The 25,531-nt window shown below is 40.0% G+C and overlaps 1 protein-coding gene across 1 annotated transcript; it reads right to left on the bottom strand.

Moving 5' to 3' along the window:
• Positions 1 to 154: 154 nt before the first annotated feature.
• Positions 155 to 25,531, bottom strand: Hepacam2 (HEPACAM family member 2). Its single transcript, XM_057788287.1, has 7 exons — positions 25,138 to 25,531; positions 21,476 to 21,760; positions 11,035 to 11,331; positions 3,377 to 3,502; positions 3,127 to 3,164; positions 1,685 to 1,758; positions 155 to 191 (listed from the first exon to the last, which is right to left on the bottom strand). Exons 1-7 carry the CDS (start codon positions 25,529 to 25,531, stop codon positions 155 to 157), a joined length of 1,251 nt encoding a protein of 416 aa, XP_057644270.1.

Genomic DNA, 25,531 nt, shown 5'->3' with positions numbered 1-25,531 from the left:
GGGTTCACATAAGTCCTCAGGAAAGCAGAAGCTAACCTCTGAGATCCTCCACTGCACCCACCAAATGCAGGTTCAGACTTACTGTTGTTGTCTTGCTGTTGAGCAGGGATGTGCTGGATAACCTCATAAACGGTGCCGTGAAAATCTTGCCCTGTCACACCGTCAGGGGCTGGGCCGGACCTTTTCGGCATCTAGAAAACACAGAACATTAAAGGAAAAAACTTAGCCTGGGCTTAGTTGAAAGCATGCTGCAGCTTGAGGGCGACCTCTGGAACGTGAGCTCCTCCTTCCCCTACTCCTGCACTCAACTGCGCTGTTTATTTACTTCAGGAATAGCTTGGCCATCTTGCCACACTCTTTGTCATTGAAGAAGAAAGCTGGAAATACTGCACAGAAAAGAAGGAGGAAGAAAAGTAGCAAAAACGGAGACAAAAAAACCCAAAAAACAAAAACAGCCTTACAGTCTTACTAGCCAGCACATATAACTGTTACATTATATCTCAATTGCTCTTTTGGACAGATTTTGTCAATCACACGTGCAAGGGTGGCTTAGCCGAAAGAATATTGTGAAGCCAACAGTCCTCCTCATATCTCAAGCTGGTGAAAAGACATTACATTTCTGTAATAAAGACTGTAGCCATGAATCTCTCTGGATGAAGCACACAGGGAGATAGAATGCTGAGAGCAAAGGGGCCATTTTCTAATCGCAAGTAGTTCTTTTCTAAAAAACAGCAGAAAGAACACCCAGAAGCAAGCAGTCCCTTTTTGGTCCCATCCAAGTGGACTATCATAGGGTAGCAAGGAGACAGAGGACAACCTGGTGCTCTACACACCCTGAGTGCTCGCGAGCTAATAATTCAGGGACACATTCTGCACCAAACGGATCGTTTGCAATGCTTTAAAAAGAGACTGGCTGAAAACAAATGATTTCAACTGTAAAAGACCCTGCATTTAGCCCAGGTTTAGAGTAATAAAGATATAGACCTGTATATTATTAGGTTTTTACTATACAACAACTCCCTATGACAAGCAGGTAACTTCAAGGATGTGACTGAATATCTTTGAAAAGATATAGGAGTTATGAGGAAGAAAGGAAGGAAACCGAGGAACGGAGTGAATTCTGTGAAATGAAACGCTGCAGTCACTGAAACAACTTGGAATAATTTGTTAGGGACTCCTGGTCCCTGGTTCTTCTTTTATCCCTATATTCAACCTAGTTACTTCTTTATTCATAGACTATATCAGGCAAAGAGTATTTTTTAACTGGTGTAACTTCCTTATTTGTGTCAGTTTTACTATCTCTATAAGAGAAGAAAATGAGAAAAATGCCTTAGCTCCACAGAGCTCAGTATACAGTGAGTCAACGTTGTGAGATGCCTTTGGACATCACTGCCCTCGTTCTTTTTTTTTTTTTTTTTAAGATTTATTTATTTATTATGTATACAGTGTTCTGCCTCCATGTATGCCTGCAGGCCAGAAGAGGGCACCAGATCTCATTACAGATGGTTGTGAGTCACCATGTGGTTGCTGGGAATTGAACTCAGGACCTCTGGAAGAGCAGCCAGTGCTCTTAACCTCTGAGCCATCTCTCCAGCCCCTGCCCTCGTTCTTAAATGAATGCTGCTTACACCTCTGGGAAAGCAGAATTCTACTTCTTGGTTAATCAGCCACTAGGAAAACCAACCCTGGGAATACCAGATGCATCTGGAAAAGCCACAAATTCGTATATTCCGAAGTCACCCAGAGCATCTTCATGGCCTGAAAGGAAAAAGAACACCGCTTACAAAAGCAATGCTTCCCTCTGATACTTAAAAATGCATGCATTTATTTTTGTTTCATGGGAATAGCCACAGAACTTATCTTTATTGTCTGTTTTAAGTGATATTTGCATGAAACCATTTAATATTACCTAGTACTATATGGTCATATTGTCATTGAATGGTTTTGGGAATAACTTCTTCTCAAGAGGAAAAATGAAACTGAACTTGACCAATTCTTCTTCTTTTTTTTTTTTTTTTGCAGACAAGCCATTTATTCCACTTTCTCACGAGTATATATAGCCCTCAGCAGGGGAGGCCAGATCAGCAATAGCAGGAAGCTATCACTGTAACTCATTGGCCAATTATTCTTAAGGTCTGATGTGGAATACTGTATTCCATATTCAAATACACATATGTAGACAGGATCATGGATTGAAGATCACCGAGGCCTTAGCCTGGATGTCACAGAAACCTTTGATGCACCTGTAATATCGACTGTGCTGCGACAGATCTAACAGAGAATATTAGAAAAGAATGAGCAACAACAGTAGCTGCACAGACACATAAAAGCCACTGCAACATAATAGGAATACCATCCAAACTTCATCTCGGAAATGAAGAGGGCGAAGGTAGTTTGGAGGAGCCAGATGGTTTGGGACCCTTCCCTTCTGTGATGCCCAATTATTGTAAGAGAGCAAGGACTGGAGATGAGTCACATTCGGCTCTTAAAGTCATTTTATTTTCATTCTCTTAGCAGCCCCAGGAGGAAGTTTATGTCACTGTTATATAGATAAGGAATTTGAGGTCAAGGAAAGTAATTTTCCCAAGAGTAATGTGGAAGATATAGGACTGAAACCTGGCTCTTGGTGACACCACCATCCTCACATAAGCTCCATTGTTAACTTAGAACAGCTCAGTACAGAATCAACAATGAAGGTAGTGAGGACCGGCTGCGGACAAAGAACAGGACTGCCCTATTACACTTCCATTTCTTCCTCTCCTTCGGTATTGTATAGCTAGCATTGTACATTCTCGAAAACTACAAAGGCTCCTTTTGCTTTGGCAGACTAATGATGAGAAGGCCAACGAGTGAGAATGGAGCAGAACTCATCTTCACTTCTCTGATTTCTAGTTGCCTTGTCTGTATACAGAGTTGAGAGTCTTTCCCTAGTGTATCCTTCAGACCTGTGTGGCTCACCTTGTAAAGGGAGGACACTGAGCAATATAGGGACTGTGGTTGTGCTAATATCAGCTTCTATTAATTCTGCTATGTTGACAGCCCTATCTGTAAATATCCCTGGTACACACTGATGATTAGTTAATATACATCACTATGGATAACAGTCATTTCCAGTCTGGCCATTACCTGAAAAGGTTTGAGCTTTTCTGTATTCTGACTCTTGTCTGGAAAAAAAAAAAAAACCAAACAGACATATTAATCAAAGGTTATGATTGATGGAAAATGTTTTTCTTACTTTTCACAGAAATGTATACATTACCGGCCTTCTAGCTTCTGCCTTATAGCTAAAAGCAAGAGAGGGGAAAATAGAGTAAGGTGTTTTTGGTAATTTTTTTTGCAATGTTTCTAAAATGTATTTTTTCTAATTTTAACTTACCTTTGTAAGGTTGGTATTTTTTCCACAGAAAAAGAAGACACATGGATATAATCAAAAACAGTGATATTCCAGTTATGCTTGCTAATGGGGACAGTGATTTTCCTTTTTGTGCAAGCTTCTCCAGTCCTAAAAAACAGTAATAAATTACTATACAATCTGAAATGCTTATGATTATTCTCTGATTAAATAAGACACCGTAGCCTGTCCCTCTCTCCCTTATTCTCTCCTTCATCCCCAGATGGATGGAATACAGCGATTTAAAAACTAATCTCCAAATGCCCTGGGTACATTTGTGCCTGGAGATGTGGTGGGAACCTTGGGAAATACTGACATGAAGTACTAATCATAGAAAGTTGTTCCTGTCACACTCTTCGCTTGTGTTTGCCACCTTCCTATATCTGTCTCAGCTCATTGTCTCTACACCCTTGGATTCAGGGTGTTCTCTCTGCCTCCAGTCTCTCTACATCCTCTCTCTCTGCCTTCTGTCTTTCTGTTTTAGTGTGATTCAGGGGTGTGATCTTTTCAGAGACACTATGGTATATATTTAAGGATGTGAGAAGAAGAGTGCTTATTTTAAATACACTTTACTACTTTTTAAAAAAATAACCAATCAAGAAATTCCAACTACCAAATATCATTCAAATGCAAGTTTCAATAAAATATTTAAAGTCAGTCCTGCTAGATGGCTTGACTCAGCTAGTAAAAGGACTCAGAATGGTACAAACTTGAAGACCTGTCTGAGACTGATACTGAAACCCACTCCGGAAGGAAAACCTTGTCTCCTGAAAATCGTCTTCTGACCCCCACATATGCACTGTGGGACATGTGCAGCACCACACACACATATGCATGCATACCCACACATGCACACACATCAATAAAATAAAAAATTAATGCTAATAGCTATAATACACATACTGAGTGCTTTCAGTATACTAAATTCTGTACTCAGGATGCATGATCCATAGTAATTGCTTGGTCACCTTGGTAATCTTATTAGAGTGCAGTTATTTTATCACTTCTTCTGGATGAGGAAGCCGAGGCTTGTAATGGGGGGCTATAATGGTGGGGATAATCCCGGGTTTTTAGGATTTCATTCTGACCCTTTCCAGTGCTGTTTGACACAACCACTTATTGACTGTGGTTATGTTACACTATCAGCTGTGGGCTCTGATATGATTAGTCATATATTAACCTATGTAGGAGGAAGTAGTTGTGACCTTTGTCTGCCCAGACTGATGTGGACTAAATCCAGGTAATGCCACTTTTATTTTAGACATCACCTGAGAACCTGGGTGTGATGAGGAACAGAGTGGCTACTCAGTTCTGCAATAAATGCTGAGTCAGCATCCCTTTCTTCTTCCTGAACACCATAACGTTCAGGTCTCCAGGAGTTAAAATAAGTGGGAGCCTTTTATCACCTTCTTTTCCAAATATGGGGATATCTAAAAATCTCTTGACTTTTCCCTTGTAGAATACTATCATTTAAAATAATCTAGTCTTTTTCTACTCAGTACAGCTGGTGAATACCAAACTCCAGTAGACAGGTTAGGGAAAGCATGCTATCCCCTCTGATCTGACCATACACTGTTGTCATATTCCCTTTGAGTCTGAGAGACAAGGATGGATTCCACTAAGAAAAGGTCTGGGCCATTTTGGGGTCACTGTGATCCTTCTTCTCTACCATTGTTTTTATTAATACCATGCTTGTTCATCAGTGATGCAAACAATTTCTCTACTGAACTGGATTTTAATCAAACATTTATCTGGTCTAATTCTGTCACATCATAGTTGAATATCTCAATTAACTCACCAAAGTAGAAGCATTCTGTTGAAGGGAGCACTGTCCCTTTGGGAGACTTATTTCCCCTAAGCTAGTACTAAGGCCTTAACTTCTTCTTTTGTCATGAGACCCTGGGAAAATTCCAATTAAAAAAAGATGAGAGAGAGAGAGAGAGAGAGAGAGAGAGAGAGAGAGAGAGAGAGTCCCATTTCTGTGCAAGGGTCCATGGAGGCCAGTAAAGACATCAAATCCCCTGGAGTTGGAGTTACAGGCAGTTGTGAGCTTTCTGATCTGAACTTGGGTTCTCTGGAAGAGCAGCGAGTGTTCTTAACAGCTGAATCATCTCTTCAATCACAGAAACCTCCAAATTTAACTATCAAACATTAGATGCTTCAACTCTTTCATCTCACAATAGCCATACTATTATCCTGTCTCAAAAATAATAAATAAAGTAAATAAATAGAAAAAATCCAGCACCTCTAAACATAATTAAGTGATTATTTTATTAAGCAGAAAAACATTTTTGTCTTAGCTGGTTTTAACATGTTCCTTAAAATTGAAAATATGCCAATGACAACTGTTTCAGACCACTCTTGATTCACTCTGGCAGCCAAGTTTCTTAAACTTGGCAACAGGCTTAATACAAAATAATTGGCCGTCTTACCCTGAGACACAAAGGACACATTTCTTGGTTTTTCATTTTATCTTTTCCTTCCTTTGATAAATAACCAAGTTTGCAGATTCCCTTTCACACAGAGGGCCACAACCTTCCTGTTCCTCATTCCTCCCTGTGTCCGTGGACGTCTCCTGGTTGCCCTTTTAACACATCCCTTTGATCTCTTTGCACTCAGAGACCCACCTTGTGATGACCAATTCCTGTCACTCTAAAAGCTTGGCTGTAGTGAAGGCCAGCATCCTCTCCACAGAGACTGAGGATGCAAATGTCCCTTTTCTGAAAACAAATGATCTTTCCTTTCTCCCTCATTTAGAGTGCCATGGGTCTGCTCTTGTCCCTGTTTCTCCATCTAGAATACACATCAAAGGGCACCATTGCTGTGGTCTCAACCCTAGACAAGTTTGTTTTTGGACAGCTAAGCTTTTAGAATTCTGACTTGAAAATAGTAGAGAAATTCTAGTCTTCTTGCTCAGAGAATATATTTGGGACGATGGACTCGTTTACCAAAGCTGGAGTGCAAATGGTATTTGCCCCCTCCTTAAGCAAACAAATAAAACGGACTAACATGCCAAGTGTAAATATAGGCAAGAGGTGTGGTATCCATGGTATCGCTACCCTGCTGTTCGAGGCTGCACCCCAACAGGACAGCCATATGCTACATAGGCAGTGTGTCTATTTCTAGGTGAGGATGGGGCCCTGAGAACTCTTCCATCCAATCTGTTCACTGCTGATGGCAGCTGCCTCAGGTCCCCATGGAGATGAAGATGACATACTCTGGGCTGTGTTACCTACACACTTCCCATGCCCACCTGACAGACACAGGTGTTATGTGGTAGGTTCTCAAGCAGCTATCATCGAAGGTCTCAAGATCCAGATGTCAAGGCTAAGGTTGTATCTCAATCTGTATCTTAATTTACCCAAAGTTGAGAAACTTGTAGCAAAATAGGGGAAATCAATCGATTTCTCTTCCTAGTTCATGTTCTTTCCTACTTTTTAAATGAAAAGATTTGGATTATAATTTTGAATGATTGATTATTCACATTACATATACATTTAAAACACTTCTAAATACCTCTTAAACCATGTCCACATGCCCTCAGAGAATTTTGAATATTGAATTTTGAAGTACACTTTAATATCTTCATTAAATACAAACTTTTAAATACATTTCTATATATATCTCACAGTAGTAATTTAGGTTCAGTTAATACTTTAAAATATTGATATGTGTGTTTAAAGAAGCCCTTAATTAAGGTGGTAAAATTATTACTTTCAAATATAAATGCTAGTTCATTATTTTAATGCCTATTATTTTCTTGAAACAACTAGACATTACTTTTAGCTATAGATATTTTTTCTCGTAAGTATGAAATAGTGTATCTTGTGGACAAAGTACCTGCATATTTTTTACATTAAATTAGCTGAGAAATTATTTAAAGAAAACATTTTGAATACAGATATCTATATTTTGAAGTATTTACTGACCCTAAATCACTACTGTGAGATGCACTATACATACACTGCTTTATACTCATAATCCTGTATGTACTAATTAAAAGCACAATATCCACATCAATAGCTTAGTGACCTAAAAAGAATAGAATTTTTGAGATTGTTAAAAAGAAAGTCTTTGAATTCAGAAGCTATTTTGTCATTCATTTGCTGTGTGACTCTTCCAATTGCCTCTGTTTTCTTTAGATATCTCCACTGAGTTACAGAAAGGTCAATTAATAATATCTCAAATTAGCTGTGAATCATAGCCCACAGAGGTGGAAGTCCCCATCTGTCTAGCTTCACGCAGGCTGAAGACAGAGAGCTAATTGTCACCTTCTCCAGCTTTCCTCTCCTTAACTGAAAGCCGCCGATAAGACTTTTGATTATCTCCTGACCTTGTTATTTTCTTTCGCATCTGTGACCCTGAGTCATCTTTGACTGCCTTTCCCTTCCCCCTCTATGTCTTATTGCTGAGACTTCAAAACAGTTACATAGTTTTGCCTCATTAAAAATGAGGAGATTCATCTATTTTCTGCAAGTTGCGTCTGGTGACACAAAACTTCAACTTGATTCTAGAAACATCTTACAAACTATTTCAAATTCCCTACAAGTCTTAATATAGCTTGTTTGTCAGAATGCATATTCTATAAGTGTTCGGCTGGCCTTGTAAGCAACGGTCATGTATGTCAGTTCGTGCTGCAGAAATTCATTAATCTTTGTTGCAGAAATTCATTCATTTTGAAACAGAAACAGTGAACACAACACATCACATCTGCACTAGTGATTTTCTTCCTTTTTTAACTTTTGTTGGAGACAAAGCTCGGTGAACCTTGAATATTGGAAAATAGCTATGAAAAACCACAATGAGGCCATGAATGTTGACAATCCTGGATCACTCTGGAAAATGAGCACCTGTTCTCCTTGTTTACTACAATAACAAATACCAGACTTTGTACAGGTCAAACAGGTTTTTGAGACTTTGCTAAGGACAATTATCCAACATGAAAACTGTATCTGTCTTTGGTAATAAAATCTTGGTCAAAGACCAGGGGCTTCTGATATTATGAACACTTACTGGCTGAATATTAATGCAGAAAGTTAATAAGTAGGGAAGACTCTATTGTAATATACTACTACATATTATACTTATATTTCCACTTGCAGTGGGCGTAAAGAACAAGTCTAACCTGATACTAAGATCCCACCAAACAATCCCATCTATGCTTTGGTATACACACACACACACACACACACACACACACACAATCTTGTTCTAAACTAAATTTCTGTTAGTTACATGGTGAAAAGCTGCTTGAGCCTATAAAAATATAGTAAATTATAAGGCAAAAGATATTCTTTAGTTGTCTGTAGGTTTGATATATCAGATTTTGGTTAGCGGTTATTGTCTGGGGTTACTTGAGTCTCAGTGCCTAGCTCTTATTTGTCCCATAGTAGGTGACAAATAATGCATGCGTACTAATTTTAACCATTTTGAACACATGCTTTGGAGGGTGTATTACCTTTTACTAACCCAAAGGGGCACGATTTGGGTATTTTGTAAATACACTGGGCAATAGAAAGATATAGTTATGTAAAATTTAAATTCAAGTGAATAAAGATGAAATAAAATTGAAACTTTAATCCTCAGTAGCATAGCCATGTTTGAATCATTGAAAAGCTAAGCAAGATTAGTGGCCTCCATGTTGAAAGTGATGGTATTGACAATTTCCTCCTTGCATAAAGTTCTACTGGACAATAATATTATAGGCAGGATTATGGATTATCTTCCTCATAAAAATGTTCAAGACAGTATATGAATTGCAATATACTTAATTTTACAAATATGAATACCTTAAATCTCAAATAGTTCTAAGAGAACACACATTTCTTTATCACCCTGTGGGCTTTGTCCAGTTTGATATGCGACTCTCTAAGATGTTCTTATTGAATTATAAATTCACTGGAGGAACAACCAATAATCAGCAGTTGTCATACTTGTACTAAGTGTTATTTGAGTCCAAATATCTTAGTTCAAGCTCCTGACCCAGCAGGTCTGGGGTGTCTTAAAAACTGGTTTGTTTATCTGTTTATTTGGAGACAAGTTCATGATTTGTTCTCCACACTGACATTGACAGAGGATTCCTTCTGCCTTGGCCACTTGAGAAACTACATTTCAAACTGCCTAGGTGATTTTGATGCGGGCAGCTGAATGAATGTAGATGGCATGTTTTAGCCTAAGGATTAAAAATACATGCCTTTATTCCCAGCTCTTGGGAGGCAGAGGCAGGTGGATCTCTTTGAGCTTAAGGACAGCCTGGTCTACAGAGCTAGTGCCAAGACAGGCTCCAAAGCTACACAGAAACCCTGTCTTGAAAACAAACAAACAAACAAACAAACATCTGTGTAAATTGGCATTTTCGTTTTGCTTCCTTTATTGAACGCAATATACTGAGCTTCTCTGTGCTATGTGTCTTACTCTAGGCACCAGGGGCGATGCTATGGAACAGAGGCATCTGTGGACTCATGGTTGTGATGTTTCGTGCACTTGTTCCTTCACCAAGGCAATCATCCAAGTCATTGCTTCCTATTCAGACTGTGGGCTTTTCCTCAAGTTCTATCTGGTTTGTCTTTTTCTCTGTATGCAAGGATATTGAATGTAACAGAAGAAATAATAATGGAAGTTTAAAAACAGGAAGAGTGCAGGAGGAAGAGGTAGAAGGGCAATAAGAGGAAAGACAAAGAAAAAGTAGAAGAAAGGAGGGAAGTAGGTAGATTTGGGAGCTAGATTTGGTTGAGTGTAGTACAGGGCACAAGGATCAGGAAAAAGGAGTTTCAGGTGATACTTAGTTTTCTGCTAAGCTGGTAGATTATAGGGAAATTCACTTAAAAGTGGGGGGCATACAGACAGAATAGGTATGTAGGAAAAAGGAAAGTGGTTCAGTCCTGCTAATTTAGACTTATCTTCTGCTTTTAGAACCTCTGGGGGCATCTAGAAGGCAGTTGTGGGTACAGCTGTAGAGCTTTGAAGACAACGATGTGAGTAGACCAGTGTTATGAGATTCTGTGGGCACGAGGAGAAGGGCACAGGAATGACACTGGAGAGCAAAACCGTGCTTCACAGAGAGGCTCATGGGATGGGTATTTGTTATGTGTCCCTAACAAGCTGCGGTTAACCTTTTGGGCCACTGCATTTCTAAGACGTAACTTTTAGAGCATTCTGGATTTTATAGATTTATGAAAGTTGTTTCCAAATCCATTAGGCTCTTGATAAACACTTCTATTGATTTCAGGTAAGTCAATGAAAAAAGAAGAGGAACCAATGAAGATCGAGGAGCAAGCAGAAAAATGGAAACCCAAGACCCCAACTCCTCTGTATTTGTTCTTCTACCTTAATTTAATGGTACACATAAACTTTTAACTGAGAAGTCTATTCCCTTTATGCATCTGATCATAAAATTAGGAACGCAATAACACACCTAAAAGTAATTTACTGACTCTTCATAGCTCCCCAAACTGTCATTTAAATTTCCCTCCATTTTGTTTTGAGTTTTCCTTCTTGGATCCTCAAAACTCATGGCTTAGTTAACTGAGCAAAGATACCATTCAAACAACACTAAAATTATGTTGTCTTCTTGATAGGCATTTGGGAAACTAAGGCTAGCATACCTTTATGTTTTATAAAGGTTTGCTCTTTCACACACTTACCTACGGAAGTGATGACGACAGTGAAGCGAGCTTCATCTCGCCTTCCGGTCATGTTGTTGTAAGCACAGCACACATAGTCAGCAGTCTTCTGGGCCACTTTCTCAGATGTGACTTCTAGACGAGGCCCATGTTTAATGACATATGTTGTATTGTCAGATCTTTGGATCCAGGAGTAGGTGTTGGGGGGATAAGAGTCAGCAGAGCAATCAAATAGGATGGCTTCACCTAGGTCAACAGTGAACACTTCTCCCAACTTTTGCCCTTTATCAGAATTAACTTGAAGTCCGTAAGGTCCATCTGTATTAAAGCAAAGAAGAGAGGGAGGGTATGTGTCGTATGAAGAGTCACAGCACAGTTTCAGGGCTTGAGGAGTTTATGTCTTCATGTAGACTTGAGGAAAGGCGGCCTCACTTAAACCCTTAATTACATCTCTAGGTTTCATTCTGATATTCTCAAAACTGGAAAGTACTTGATTGGACATATTTGCAATAGTTAAGGCCGGAAACTTAGTCTACAGATTTAAAGACACTGACATCATCAGTGTAGGGCTAAGCTTTTTGTGCCATATTGATAAATGCACGCGGTCACTAGGCAACCTCTGTCTTTCTGAAATGGGAATTACACTTGAAAACACTTTTACAACAAATAGGTACTATTTTCTCCTTGGCAAGCATACTTTGAGAAGTGTCTGTTTTTCCTCTTAATGTCAGGTCATGCAAATATTTATCAAAGACCATTTCAGGAACACAGATTTGTACAAATAGGTAGGTGTTTCAGATTTTTTAAAAGATTTTTAACAGATTAAAAAAGTTCTTCTAGCTGGTAGTGGTGTATGCCATTAATCCCAGCACTAGGGTTTCAGAGTCAGGCAGACATCTGAGTTCAAGGCCAACATGGTCCACAGAGTGAGTTCCAGGACAGCCATGGCTACACAGGGAAACCCTGTTTTGAGAAAAAAAATAAAAGAAATCCTTCTAAGCTTTAGATTCCATTTGGAATACACACACACACACACTACATACCACTCTCTCTCACACACACAGTCACACACTCACACACACCACATATACCACACACACGCACCACACATACACCATAAACATACAACAGACACACAGCACACAGTCACAGCATACACACACCTTACACACAATCACACACAGACCACACAGCACACAGTCACAGCACACACACACCTTACACACAGTCACAGACACACAGCACACAGTCACAGCATACACACACCTTACACACAGTCACACACAGACACACAGCACACAGTCACAGCATACACACACCTTACACACAGTCACACACAGACACACAGCACACAGTCACAGCATACACACACCTTACACACAGTCACACACAGACACACAGTCACAGCACACACACACCTTACACACAGTCACACACAGACCACACACGCACTCACTCTCACACAACACACACACCCAATAACACATCTTGATGGAAAAATTAAAGAGCTACTTAACCATGGCTATTTGACTGTGTTTTCCCACACTTCCACATCTATGAGAATCACTACGGCATTAGACCAGTTGAAGACACATGCCACAGGCCTTCTTGTAGAGAATGAGAGCAATATTAAAAATATTTCCCAGATGTGAGGTTTCTCCTCTAGTCTAAGTTATTTTGGGCATGGCTATGCTCACTTTTCACTTGACATTAACTGACATTTACTTGACACTGGCCACAGGAAGGAACTCCAAGTAGTCAGACATATAGATTACATTTTATCTTCAATAAGTTTCACGAGACAAATGTTATTTTCATTATTATAGTTTTAAATGTAATTTCCCATAGTTACATAGCTATTAGACAGCATTATTGAGACATTTAAAGCAATAAGGTTTATGTTATATAATTTTTCTATGTCAGAATATTGTTGGCTAACCATATTGCTTTATGATAAATTACCATCTCATGTAATTAGTCAAGCAGCCATTTAATTGTCAAAGGTTTGAAAGATAATAAGTATAAAATGATTTGCATTTAAGTATTTAGGAATGTATGTGTATATTTGTGACCATGTAACAAACAGGCCACGAATTTTGAAAGGGATCAAGGAGGTGTAGGGGAGAGATTGGAGGTAGGAAAGGAAAATGGGAAGTAATATAATTATAAAAATTATAGTTAGTAACAATGGCAATGGGTTCTTGATCCTATTGCACGTAATGGCTTTGTGGGAGCCCAGGTAGTTTGGATGCTCACCTTAATAGACCTGGATGGAGGTGGGTGGTCCTTGGACCTCCCACAGGGCAGAGAAACCTGCTTGCTCTTTGGGCTGAGGAGGAAGGAAGACTTGATTGGGGGAGGGGGAGGGAATGGGAGGTGGTGGAGGGGAAGAGGCAGAAATCTTTAATAATTAAATAAATTAATTAATAAAAAAATTATAAATTATAAAAAAAATTATAGTTAGTATGCAAACAATTCACATTGTTAAGGAATTTACAAACTGTATCAACTGCTCAGTATTTTCATTTCTTTTTAAAAGCCACCATAACTGTCTCTATATGTGTAATCATGTGATGTAAGGATAAGATTTTAGGGTAACATTTTTCTCAACCATGAATTAAGTGTTCTTTGGAAGTTATTTATACTTTTCGGGGCTCTTCATCTTTTAATATAAAAATATAGATTAGCTAACTGCCAAAATTATTATGCTTTTGAAATTATGACAAAATTCTTGATATTACCCTCTAGCATTTGGGGCTATTGTCAAACTGATCTTAGTTAAGTTTGTAGATCTTCATTGTGCCATAATTTTCTGATCCATCTGCCTTCATGAAGACAAGTTTCATAAGATATAACAGAATCTGGAAATAGTGTTTTATAGAGTATATTTAGTTTTATAGCCTGTTTTCCTTCTGAAGACATAGGACAATGTGAAGTGTCCCACAGCACTATATTACTATGGTTATAGCAGTAAACCTACTGTCAGGAGGAAAGCAGAAGCTAGCTTAGTCAGTCCTTGCTATCCTGAGGAACTGGTTACAGGATCCACTCTGGGTACCAAATTGGTAGATGCTCAATTTCCCTATAGAAGCTGGAGTGCTAACTGTATGTTATTTACATATATCCCCTTGTAAAATTTAAACATGCTTAAATATGGTTAGATTACTTATAACACTGGATATGAGGTAAATGTTCTGTAAATAGTTGTATATTAGAAATGAAAAATTGTTTTAATGATTCAGAAAAAAAATCAACATCAAGGTTACTTATGCACGATGCTGTAAGGATAAGATTTCTAGGCATCAGGGAGGAACTAGGATATTGAAGATAGCGCCTAAGACTGTGTCTTCTGCTCTGTGCTGCGATGGGGACTCTTTCTTTAGGTTGCCAGCACTGATGAGATATATAAGACAGTACAGTCAGGGGCCACTAACTGCTTCACGTAGAGGAGAGGCAACGGAACAAATGGTGTGTGATTTGGAAGTTCAAGAGACCTCTGCTCATGTGAACAATATAAAATCTGAGAGTCGTTTTAGAACAGAGCAAGACAGATGTGAAAAGGAACACAGGAGTGACCATAAAAACAGGTTTCAATTCCTATCTTCCCACTGGCTTCCACTTCCAGGGTTTACAGAACATGCCTGTGACGACACGTTGCTGCATAATTGATCTCACATGGGAACAACCTTTCAAAGTGGACCATGTTCTTCCCAGCTCCAGGAGGAACTCCCCTGGAATTGCCTCAAGATCTTGCAACATGCTTGAGTATTCCCACAGACAACATTTCTTTAATCTTTGATGGTGGGTTTGACTCTATGGAGGAAGTACATATTTAGAGTCATGGTTGCTGAGTAATACCAATAATTTTAAAATAACTTGTTGTAAATAAAACATCCTTTGAAAGAAGAGAACTTGATAATGCAGTTTTCTTCTTTGCTCACATGTCTGTTGATTTTGCTACTTCCTTATTTGTTGGTTTTCATGGTTGACACCACCTTTCTCTCTCTCATACACCACATCTGGCTCTCTCTCTCATACACCACATCTGGCTCTCTCTCATACACCACATCTGGCTCTCTCTGTCATATGCCACATCTACCTCCCCAAAGTTAGTTTCATGTCTCTCAAACCTCTATGCACCCTCCCTTTCAAGCATTTCTTCCAGTTCCCAGAAACTAGTACTTTGAGGCATTTGAATTCATTACTTCTGATAAATTTTATAAAATTTTTATTTTATCTGATTATAAAAAGAAAATGCATGTTCATTGTAAAAAATATAAAATAAAGAAGCACACCAATGAAAAGTTATCATTTTAAAAATAATTTTTTTTCTTATTTTACGACCTTTGGTGCTTTGTTTGCATTTTAAGTCTGTATGAACTTGTCAAATCGCTTGGAACTGGATTACAGACAGTTGCGAGCTTCCATGTGGGTGCTGGGAATTGAACTTAGGTCCTCTGGAAGAGCAGCCAGGGTTCTTAACCGCTGAGTCACCTCTCCAGCTCCGAAAACTTATCATTTATTTTCCTAGAAACCCAACATCTGTACATCTGTATAATCATCTCTTTCTCTAGTTACAGCTCTCTCTTTCCCATTATTCTCTTCCACCTCCTCTTTTTTACTACTTCTGTTCCTCCCTCACCCCTTTCTCTATTCCTGTGTTTGGGTCTGTGCCTGTCTTTTCTGTGTGTTTCTCCCTCTCACACACATAAACACACACAGGCACACACCTTCATCTTACAGTTTACACACTGTTTACATTCTCTTCTCCCCTGACTGGACTATGGCACTATTTTCTTTACACTGCTCAGCACTTCAGAGTGAAGATTCTTCTATTTTGAGCTATAATATGGCACATTGGTCAAGTCAATGGGCAACCCTGTAGGAGACATTTGCAATGACTCACCTAGCGTGACCTCTGATTCAGATAAAAACAGATAGACAATTCCATTTGGCTTTGGATTATAGTTCACCGTCTTGCCTGTGGCAGAACACTCTCAATGGAAATGAACTCTTTGCCTGCCTTAGGGATGACTGTTTACCAAATGACTTGTAAAATCACATGTCATCTGTTCTCTTTAACCATTTATGACTGGGTGGGGACAGTACCTAAGTTTCCATCATGATGCTGCTTGCCACCCTGCAAGGGAGCAGATGGTAAGTATTTACTGCAAACTTTCCCTTTCCTTTTAATTTTTATCACTTAGAGTACTCCCTGCAGCAGCGTCATGTGTTTCACAGAAAACGAAGTGGTTATTGAGTTATTATTTACAGTTGGAGCTAGAGGGCATTTACATTTTGTAAACCATAAATAGATATTTGATGACTTTTTACTTGGCATGGTATTTCGTTAAGATTAACACCAGTTTATGACATCATGGCCCAATGAACATATAGTCAATCTTTTTTTTTTGTTTTGTTTTTGTTTTTGTTTTTGTTTTTGTTTTTCGAGACAGGGTTTCTCTGTGGCTTTGGAGCCTGTCCTGGAACTAGCTCTGTAGACCAGGCTGGTCTCGAACTCACAGAGATCCACCTGCCTCTGCCTCCCGAGTGCTGGGATTAAAGGCGTGCGCCACCACCGCCCGGCTATAGTCAATCTTGATAGATTTTGTTATAACTTTATTAGCAATAAAAATAATTCCTGCTCTACATGAAAAGATGTCAGGGAAACAATAAAAACAGAATAAATAATTCATGAAGATATTCTAAATTATAATGTGGGTATCTATGGAAGAATATTAGAATATGATGGCCACTTGATTATTATCTTTGTCTGATCAGAGAGTCATGGAGTAAAAGTGGGATTGGAAGAATGATATGAACAAAATATTCAGGTTAAACTGAGTTCCTAACGGTGCCAAGTATTGCCCTATAAAGTTAAAGATGCTTAGCAACATGGAGCTCCTATGAGAGTTTGTTGTACTGATACTTATGAGGAGAGAGAGTCAAGGAAGACAGAGTGGAGTGGGGACCAGAGACAGACATGCACAGGGTACTGTCTTTGCTCAGAGACTTGAGCGTCTTAGTGACACTGGGGTGGTGAGAACAGGCAGGACAGACGGGCCTTTCAGCAGGAGATAATGAAGGAAGAGGAGTGACTACATACAAATGGAGCATTGGGGAATGTATCAGACTAGGCAAATATTCCCAGTGTACAGGGAATGAGAAAACTCCAGACACCTTGATGCCACATCAATAGAAGATCAGTGACAAACTCTTATGCAGGCTATTTAAACCTTGTCACTTGAAACCAAGGAAACAAAGCAAAACAAAAACAAGTAATAAAACAGCTGAAGTTGCGATAGCAAAAGAAACTAATATGCAATTAGACTGTGCTTCTGGGTCATATAGTAGATTATTGCTGAGCCAAGAAAATCCTGATGACATGACTTGCTTTGATTCAATTTGTTCATATTTTCTTTTCCCTGTGTTTACATATCTTACATATTTAGGTTTGTGCTACTTGTGTTTGAACTGAAGTTTTAACTTTTGAAAAAAACCTGCTTAGTAAAGAAATACACCTATAAATGGGTTGCACTGTTTCTAAATCTTCCGTCCAGTTCCATCACGGCTGGGCAGCATTGCCCAGCTTAGACTTTCTTTGTCCACCTGTTGCCTCTGCTTTAAAGGCGGACAGAACATTCTCACAAGGCCATCTGAAAAGACTTTTTAAAACCTTTCAAAATATTGTTATAAATTAAGCTATAAAAATAATTTGCCACGGGCAGTGGTGGCGCACACCTTTAATCCTAGCACTCGGGGGGGGAGGCAGAGGCAGGCGGATCTCTGTGAGTTCGAAGCCAGCCTGGTCTACAAGAGCTAGTTCCAGGACAGGCTCCAGAGCTACAGTAAAAAAAAAAAAAAGAAGGAAAGAAAATTTGTCATAGTTAAACACAAATCAGGTATCGTGGTTCATGCCCACAGTCTTAGTACACAGGAGGATGACCCTAAACTCGAGCCTGGGCAATGTATTGAGTACCAGGCCAGCCTGGGATGTGGACCGGGACACTGACTCTAAAACAAGCTATGATTTGTCTCAGTCCTTGAAAAATACATTTACTTCCTCTTTGGGTCTGGTCTCTTGTTGCTGTCTGTGCAGGTGATGGTTTTCCATGCTCACTGTAACACGTTCACTCTGTCACTTTATGAAAGGAGGCTTTTCTTCAGGAACAGGCAATGCTTCCCGCCTTTGTATTCACGTGGGATAATAACTTTATAATGAAATACTGGAGAACTATTCTACAGCGCTAACTAGGGGCCAGTCAAGTGCTCTCTCTCTTCTCATCCTGTGACAGTCCAGTCACACAATTGCTCCGTGAGTAGGTTCCCGAGGTCAGCACTGATGAAGAGAGTGCTGCACAGAGACATGAGCTTGCCAACCCAGGATCTGAACTCTGGCCCATGACTCTGCAGTTCTTACTCCTGTCTGCTCTGCTTCTTGTGACAACACATATCTAAAACAGCCACGGCATTTGATCCCATATATTTCATCTTGCATAGTTTCCCCTAATAAAAACGTAAGATTCAAGTCCAATTTTAAGATCCAGTAATTCTACTTCCTGTAGTTGAATTTTGCGGGTTTCCAAGCAAAGCCACTGTGCATGTGTCTGTCACTCCTCTGTTCTCCTCCTGGCCCCAGCAGCTCTCTTCTCTGCCTCACAGCTGCTATTCAGTTTTAATTTAAGCATCATCTGGTTGCAGAAGACCATACTTTATTCACATGCTAGTGCTTTTCTCTAAGGTTTTTTATTTTTTATTTTTGATGCATGTCCTGCTGGTATTCTAGTGGTTGAAAGTATGCGCATTTATGAAGTAGATGCACATATATGAAGCAAATGAAGACAAAAGTATCCATAATTGCACCATATTCTCTTTAGGGAGAGCTTGTTTATATGCTTCTTTTTCTATTTTTTGGACAATATCTCATTTATTCTCAGTAATACCATGAACAAATTTCAAATATCTCCTTTTTATAAATGAGGACCAGAAAGACCAGGGGACTTACTGAGACCACATAGGCCATTATCCACCCCATTTATCACTCCTTTTGTTTGACTTGTGAGCACTAGGTGCAAGGTTTAGCGCCTCTTCCACTATTATGAAGACATTTAATGAGTGAATAGATTTATGTTCCAGGCTCAGTTGTGTTAGAAGGTGAAAACTTCATCCTCATGCCGGACGTAACAAGTTTTCCATTGCCATGTCTCACTTTTCTTAGCCACATAGTTGCTTTTGCAATCTTACAGTAAGGCTTCCCAAAGAGGTAGCTGTCGGCTTTCAGCTGAAGAGATGCTGTCTCATCTCCAGAGGTCATACAGATGTGCAAAGATAGGTTTTAGTTAGTGCTGGCATGCACTGGTGGACAGTGAGGCTTCTGAGTACCCTAAATTGTCCACAACAGTCCCATAGCAGAGTTTTCCAATCTCCCAATGTCACTGTTCTAAGCAGCGAACAAGTTCCATTTTACATTAAACTTTGCATGCAGTATTAAGCATATTAAAGGGTAGGTGAGATGATTCAGTGGGTAAAGCAGGTTTCTTTCAAACCTGACAGTTTGATTTTCCTCCCCTAGGGAAGAAATAACTGACTTTTGAAAGTTGTCCTCTGACTTCTACAGACACGCCGTGGTGTATGCATACCTCAACACTCACACACACACACACACACACACACACTCCAAGTAAATAAATAAATAAATAAATAAATAAATGAGATTTAATCATATTAGAGGTAGTGCTATGACTCTAATGTCCAGAAAAATACTAGAATAAAGAAAATGAGGGGCCTTGTTTGGGGCTGTGATTGTAGCATGATACAAACTGAAGAGTTTGAAACATTTTACTTGTATGTGAAATTCCATCTCAACAATGAAAACAACAACTGAAAGGAATTAGAATTCAGAAGTAATTACTGATCTTCTTGGGAAAACTCTTGAGGTTGTTCTGCGTAGAATCCTTCCTTTCAGAAATGGGAGAATCACTTTTCAGCCTTCGGCTAAGATCAATGTAGAAATGGTGGAGAGAAAACAGGCACAGGGAACACCTGTCTTTCCAAGTACTCTCCCACACATAACCCAAGAGTGCTCCTTTCTCATGCAGTCTACAGAACACATCCCATTCCTGGATCTCCGTCATCTCCTCTCCTTCTCGGAGATGAATGAATCAGCACCTCTTTGTGGTACTGGAGTCTTGGGATTGAAAATGTACTCACTCATTAGTGGACTCTAGCCATAAACAAAGGAGATTAAGCCTATAGTTCACAAGCCTAGAGAAGCCAAATAACAAGGGGAACCCAAAGAAAAACATATATAGATCCTCCTGGAGATTGGAAGCAAACAAGATTGCTGGGCAAAAGTTGGGAGCATCGGGGTGGGGGTAGGGGTGGAGTTGGGGGAAGGTGAGATGGGGAAGGGAGAAAGGAAAGACTGGGGGAGAGCTTGGGGGAGTGGGAGGGTGGAGATGGAGGAAGGGCAGATATAGGAGCAGGGAAGAAGATATCTACATTAAGGGAGCCATTTTAGGGTTGGCAAAAGACTTGGCTCTAGAGGGGATCCCAGGTGTCTACGGGGATGTCCCCAGCTAGGTCCTTGGGCAGCAGAGGAGAGGGTGCCTGAACTGGCTTTGCCCCACTATCACACTGATGATTATCTCGAATATCACCATAGAATCTTCGTCCAGCGACAGATGGAGATAGAGATAGAGACCCTCATCAGAGCAATGGACTGAGCTCCCAAGGTCCAGTTGAAGAGCAGAAGGAGGGAGAAGACAGCAAGGAAGTCAGGACAAGGAAGTCAGGACAGCGAGGGGTTGGCCCACCCACTGAGACAGTGTGCCTGTTCTAATGGGAGCTAACCAAATCCAGCTGAACCGGGACTGAATGAGCATGCAATGAAACCGGACTCTCTGAATGTGGCTGACAATGGGGGTTGACTGAGAAGCCATTGATAAAGGCATTGGGGCTTGTTTCTACTGCATAGTGACTTTTTTGGGACCCTAGTCTATTTGGATGCAAAGCTTCCTAGGCCTGGATGTAGGGGGGGGGAGGGCCTTGGACCTCCTGCAGGGTACCCCCCCCTCTCTCTTAAGGAGGGAGGGGGAGGGAGGAGTGTGAATGGGGGAGTAGGAGGGGAATGGGAGGAGGGGAGGAAGTGTAAATTTTTTAATGGAAAAATAAATAAATAAAAATAAAAAAGAATTCCACTACACATGAAATCACTTATTGCTTAGAGTCACAAATTTCACTTTGAATGCCCTGTGATTAATGCTTCAACTTGGTTTTCAAAAGGGAAAGTTGTGCCAGTAGATATATTTCTGGACCAGACAATGCCTAGATCACAAGACTATGACAAGTACTGAGCTACAATACTGATAAAGACCAGATGACTCTTGGGGCTGATATTATCTATATCTACCCCTGTGAGACCTTCCCATAAATATAGACATAAGACAAAAGCAAAACTTACAATATATGGTAGGCATAATGATGTCACTTTCCATCTCACTGACAGGGTTTGACACAAGGCAGCTATAGTTTCCAGTGTCCTCCTTTGTCACTGGAACAATCCAAAGGGTGTTGTTTTGAGGAGAAAATGAATGGCTGGAGTTGATGCAAACAGGTTTCCCGTTTTTTCGCCACTGGTAAACTAGCCTGGTACCCCCTTTCACCTGGCAGGTCAAGGTAATGTTGCCCACATACTCCACAGCCCCAGAATCGGGATGTGACTGAACCACTGGTTTCATGACGGGATCTGCAAGATCAAGAGACATAGAAAGGATTCTTTTCCATCCATGGGCTGCAGTAAAACTCTAAGAAGCCTTTCCAATATAGAGTCCTGGGAAAATTATTCTAACATTTTCATATTTTGTAAATGTAGACAGCTTGGGTAACAGAGGACATTTAAAAGTCATAGAAGTTTAAAAATGGTAAAACATGAAATATATTTACACAGGTACAGCTAGTAAAATTTTAGAACTTGAATTCAAGTATTGACAATTAATCTATTACTTTATATATCATTAGTGGTGGAAGCCCAGGGATCCACTTTTCTATTCTTCAAGATTTCTCCAGCATCACACTTTCCCCTCTTTCTCTCTGAACTTAAGAGTTCACGCGAGTTAGGAAAATGCCTGTCTGCTGTGAAGGTACACTCTTACAGGCAAAATGTATACAGTTATTCCCTTTCTGACTTGTAGTGTACCAAAAGCAAGAAGGCAAGAAGGGATGTGGCAACCTCAAATTTTTAGCCAGCATGTGAAGAGTAAATTATACAGCTCATGTGGGGCACATTTGAAAGCGCGTTGGGGCATTATTAAGGAGTGGCATATACGCAATCTCATTAACAAATTAAAGTCTACATTTCAGTCAACACTGGATTAATTTGACAGTTGGATATGATATATTATTGAGATTTTATTAAAGTTGGAATATACAAAGCAAATCCAATAGAAGTTCCTGTTAGAAAGTGAAGCAATGAGAAACTAGCTTTATTTTATAAACGTGGCACTCAGTAGGCAAATGGATCAACATGGAAAACAGGAAGACCACATTTCTACCCTGACATTTAGCTCTAAGTACACAGATAAGGTTGGTAATTACATATGCATCCACTATCATTTTAACAAACATCACCAATCTTCAAAGTTCTTTCCTCTGTTTGATAAAATAGCGACTTGGAAGCCAGCAAGATGGGTCAGTGATAAGGACAATTGCTGTCAAGCCTGAATTTGATCTCCAGATCCCACACGGTGGAAGGAGTGAAAGTACCCTAGTAAGTCACTTCTGATCTGCACATGTGCTCTGAGGCGTGTTCTGGAGCACACTCACACACATGTAAGTAAACAGAAAACAGACATAAAGAAATAGTTACTTGTTCAGAGTTAAATGTCCTACACTGGCAAAGAGAAGAGGCCTTTACACTTGTCAATGTATTTTTCCTGCACTTTGGAGAGACAGACTTTAATGGTCTTCATCTCTGTAAGATCACAGAGCACACAGAGGCCAAGGTTGTAACACATAGGCAGCCTATGACTGGATCCAGCACTTTAAGCTTTGATTTCTCATCAAGCATTCAGTCGAGATTGAAGCTTCTTCCTTAGGCAAATATATCATATATTATCCTACAATGGAAATTGCATCAGGGTGCAAACAGACCTCATTTTCCAGCCCAGGGGAAAAGGAAACAAATGAAAGATTAGGAAAAGTGAGGCTGAAGCGACTTGGAGGGGAACTGAACAACTTGAGGACATCTGGCATTTGTTCATTTAATTCAAACCTTTGTCTTCTGTGGCAAAAGCAAAGGGTTTGCAATAGCAACTTGTGTATGTTATTATGTTTTTAAAAGGATGAATTGTGTACACTGGTCAAGTTAAACATATCCCATTTGTCTCTGCGTGGGGATGCATGTGGTACGAGATAGCTAGGCATCATAGTAACCGAGGAAAGCCAATCACTGGACTAGTCATCCGTATCAAACACAAAGCTGACATTCCCCTTTTGAAAAAGTTTTTGCTTAGGTTCTTAAAGCCTGTTTACTAAAGGTTTTGGTTTTATTTCCCTGATTAAATTCAATGTTACAATCCAGGTAAGGGCTGTCCTACTAAAACTTGTATGAAAAACTGTTGAGGGAAAAATTATGAAAATTCTCGCTAGGTAATTTGCCCCTTTCCCTACAATTGCTCTGCAGACACCTGGTCTGGCAGTCATTGTTTTAGTCCCCTGTAGCCTCTTTTGTCTCTCCCCTCCCTCCTTGCTCCGTAGGGGTTACTGAGTTTATTATGGCCAGCACAGCTCTGAGTGCTGAGAAGAAAGCAGCAAGTATACAGACAATGCTCATCTTCTCACAGACCTCATGTTCAAGTCAGGAAGAGAAACACTAAAAGTTAAATACAGGTACTATTTACAGGTAACGGTAAGCTCAACGGAAGTTTGATGAACAAAGAGAAAAGCAGAATTAAAGTCAGTGTGTGTGTGTGTGTGTGTGTGTGTGTGTGTGTTTGGGACTAAGATGATATTTTTATATAGAGTTGAGAGACATCAGAAAAGTCTTCACAGATACAACAATTGAGATGCCTAAAAGAAATAAAGAAAGTGATATTTGGGATAGAAACTGTCTGGATATCACTATATCCAGAATATCACCAGAATAGAGGACCTGAGATGTGAGTGTATCCGTCCTGTTCAAGGTAAAGCAAGAGACCATTGTGGCCAGAACAGAGGGTATAGAGGACAGAGGTAGAGAATGGAGTCAGATGGGTTCTAGGCATGCTGTGGCCTGAACATTATTGTTAGTACTTTGACACCCATTTGAGTGCACTAGGAAGCTGTGACAAGTGTTTGCCGTGACAGGAGGAAGCAAGAGCAGAAGCACAGATGGTAGGGAGCAAGCTATTACAAATCTCAGGTCAGGACAGTTAGAGGCAGGAGCAAAGCAGCACTGGAAGCACCTGGAGTGCTTTTTAGGGTTCCTGCAGACAGGGTTATGTAATGAGAGATGGGATTGTCTGAGATGTATGCAAAGCCTTGGCCTGAGGAAGCAATAGAATCAATTTAATTTTTAGTAAAATGAGATACTAGTGTCAAATAAAGAGGACAAAGAAAAAGAAGTTCAATTTTGTGCATAGTATGTTCAAGGCATGCCACTTACAAATTTTCATAAGAAAAAACAAATGTCTGAAGGTTTGTTAACTCAAGTCTCCTTTGGGGCTCATTTCCGCAAACTTCTATTGTCCTTATATAGAGTCCTTGGCTCATCTTCCCTTAAATGTTGTACCAAATAAAAATATTCAAGTGATCAAAAATAGGAACCTTCACAAAATACAGCCTACAAATGAGAAAATAAGATATCCATACCTCATTCTTGAGGCAGCTTTATTTAAATCCTAAGAAAACAGTAAGTTTCTCTTATTGCTTAAAGGTCTGTTGCTGGGCACTGGGCACCTCCTCTCCATACAGATATCATTAAATCTCAGGAAAGCTTATAGATAGGTAATGGTATTAAGGAAATTTTGAACATTAATTAATTCACTTGGAGTTGGGAGAACCAGGACCTTAGAGCCTAGGAACCTTCGTAATCTGAGCCTCCTCTGCCTTGACCTAGCTTCTGCCCCACTGTCACAGAGGACTCACCATCAACGGTGACTTGTATCTTCTGACTTGAGGAGAGAGTTCCATTTCCCTGGATGTTGACCTTCACAATGTAATTGCCCTCATCAGTGAACTGCAGCGGATTGATGAGGAGAGAAGCATTGGGTGGCATCATGGTGAACTTGTGTTGGTATTCCAAGTCGGGAACGACAGACTCGTTCACAGAGCCCAGCAAGTATTTGGGCATTGTGTGTGGTCGCTCAAACAGCCAAATGATCTGGATGCCAGATGCTGGAGTGTGGAAGCCATAGTGCACAGGGAGGTAGAGGGCCTGTCCCCTGATGCCATGGACAGTGTGTGAAGGCACGGTCACCTTCAGCCCCGAACAAACACCTGCTACAAAGAGAAAGAAAACTGTGAGTACCCTGAGCCACAT

This window comes from Chionomys nivalis, chromosome 1, assembly GCF_950005125.1.
Source record: "Chionomys nivalis chromosome 1, mChiNiv1.1, whole genome shotgun sequence".
NCBI classification, from domain to species: domain Eukaryota; kingdom Metazoa; phylum Chordata; class Mammalia; order Rodentia; family Cricetidae; genus Chionomys; species Chionomys nivalis.
This window is presented reverse-complemented; position numbering and strand designations above follow the sequence as displayed.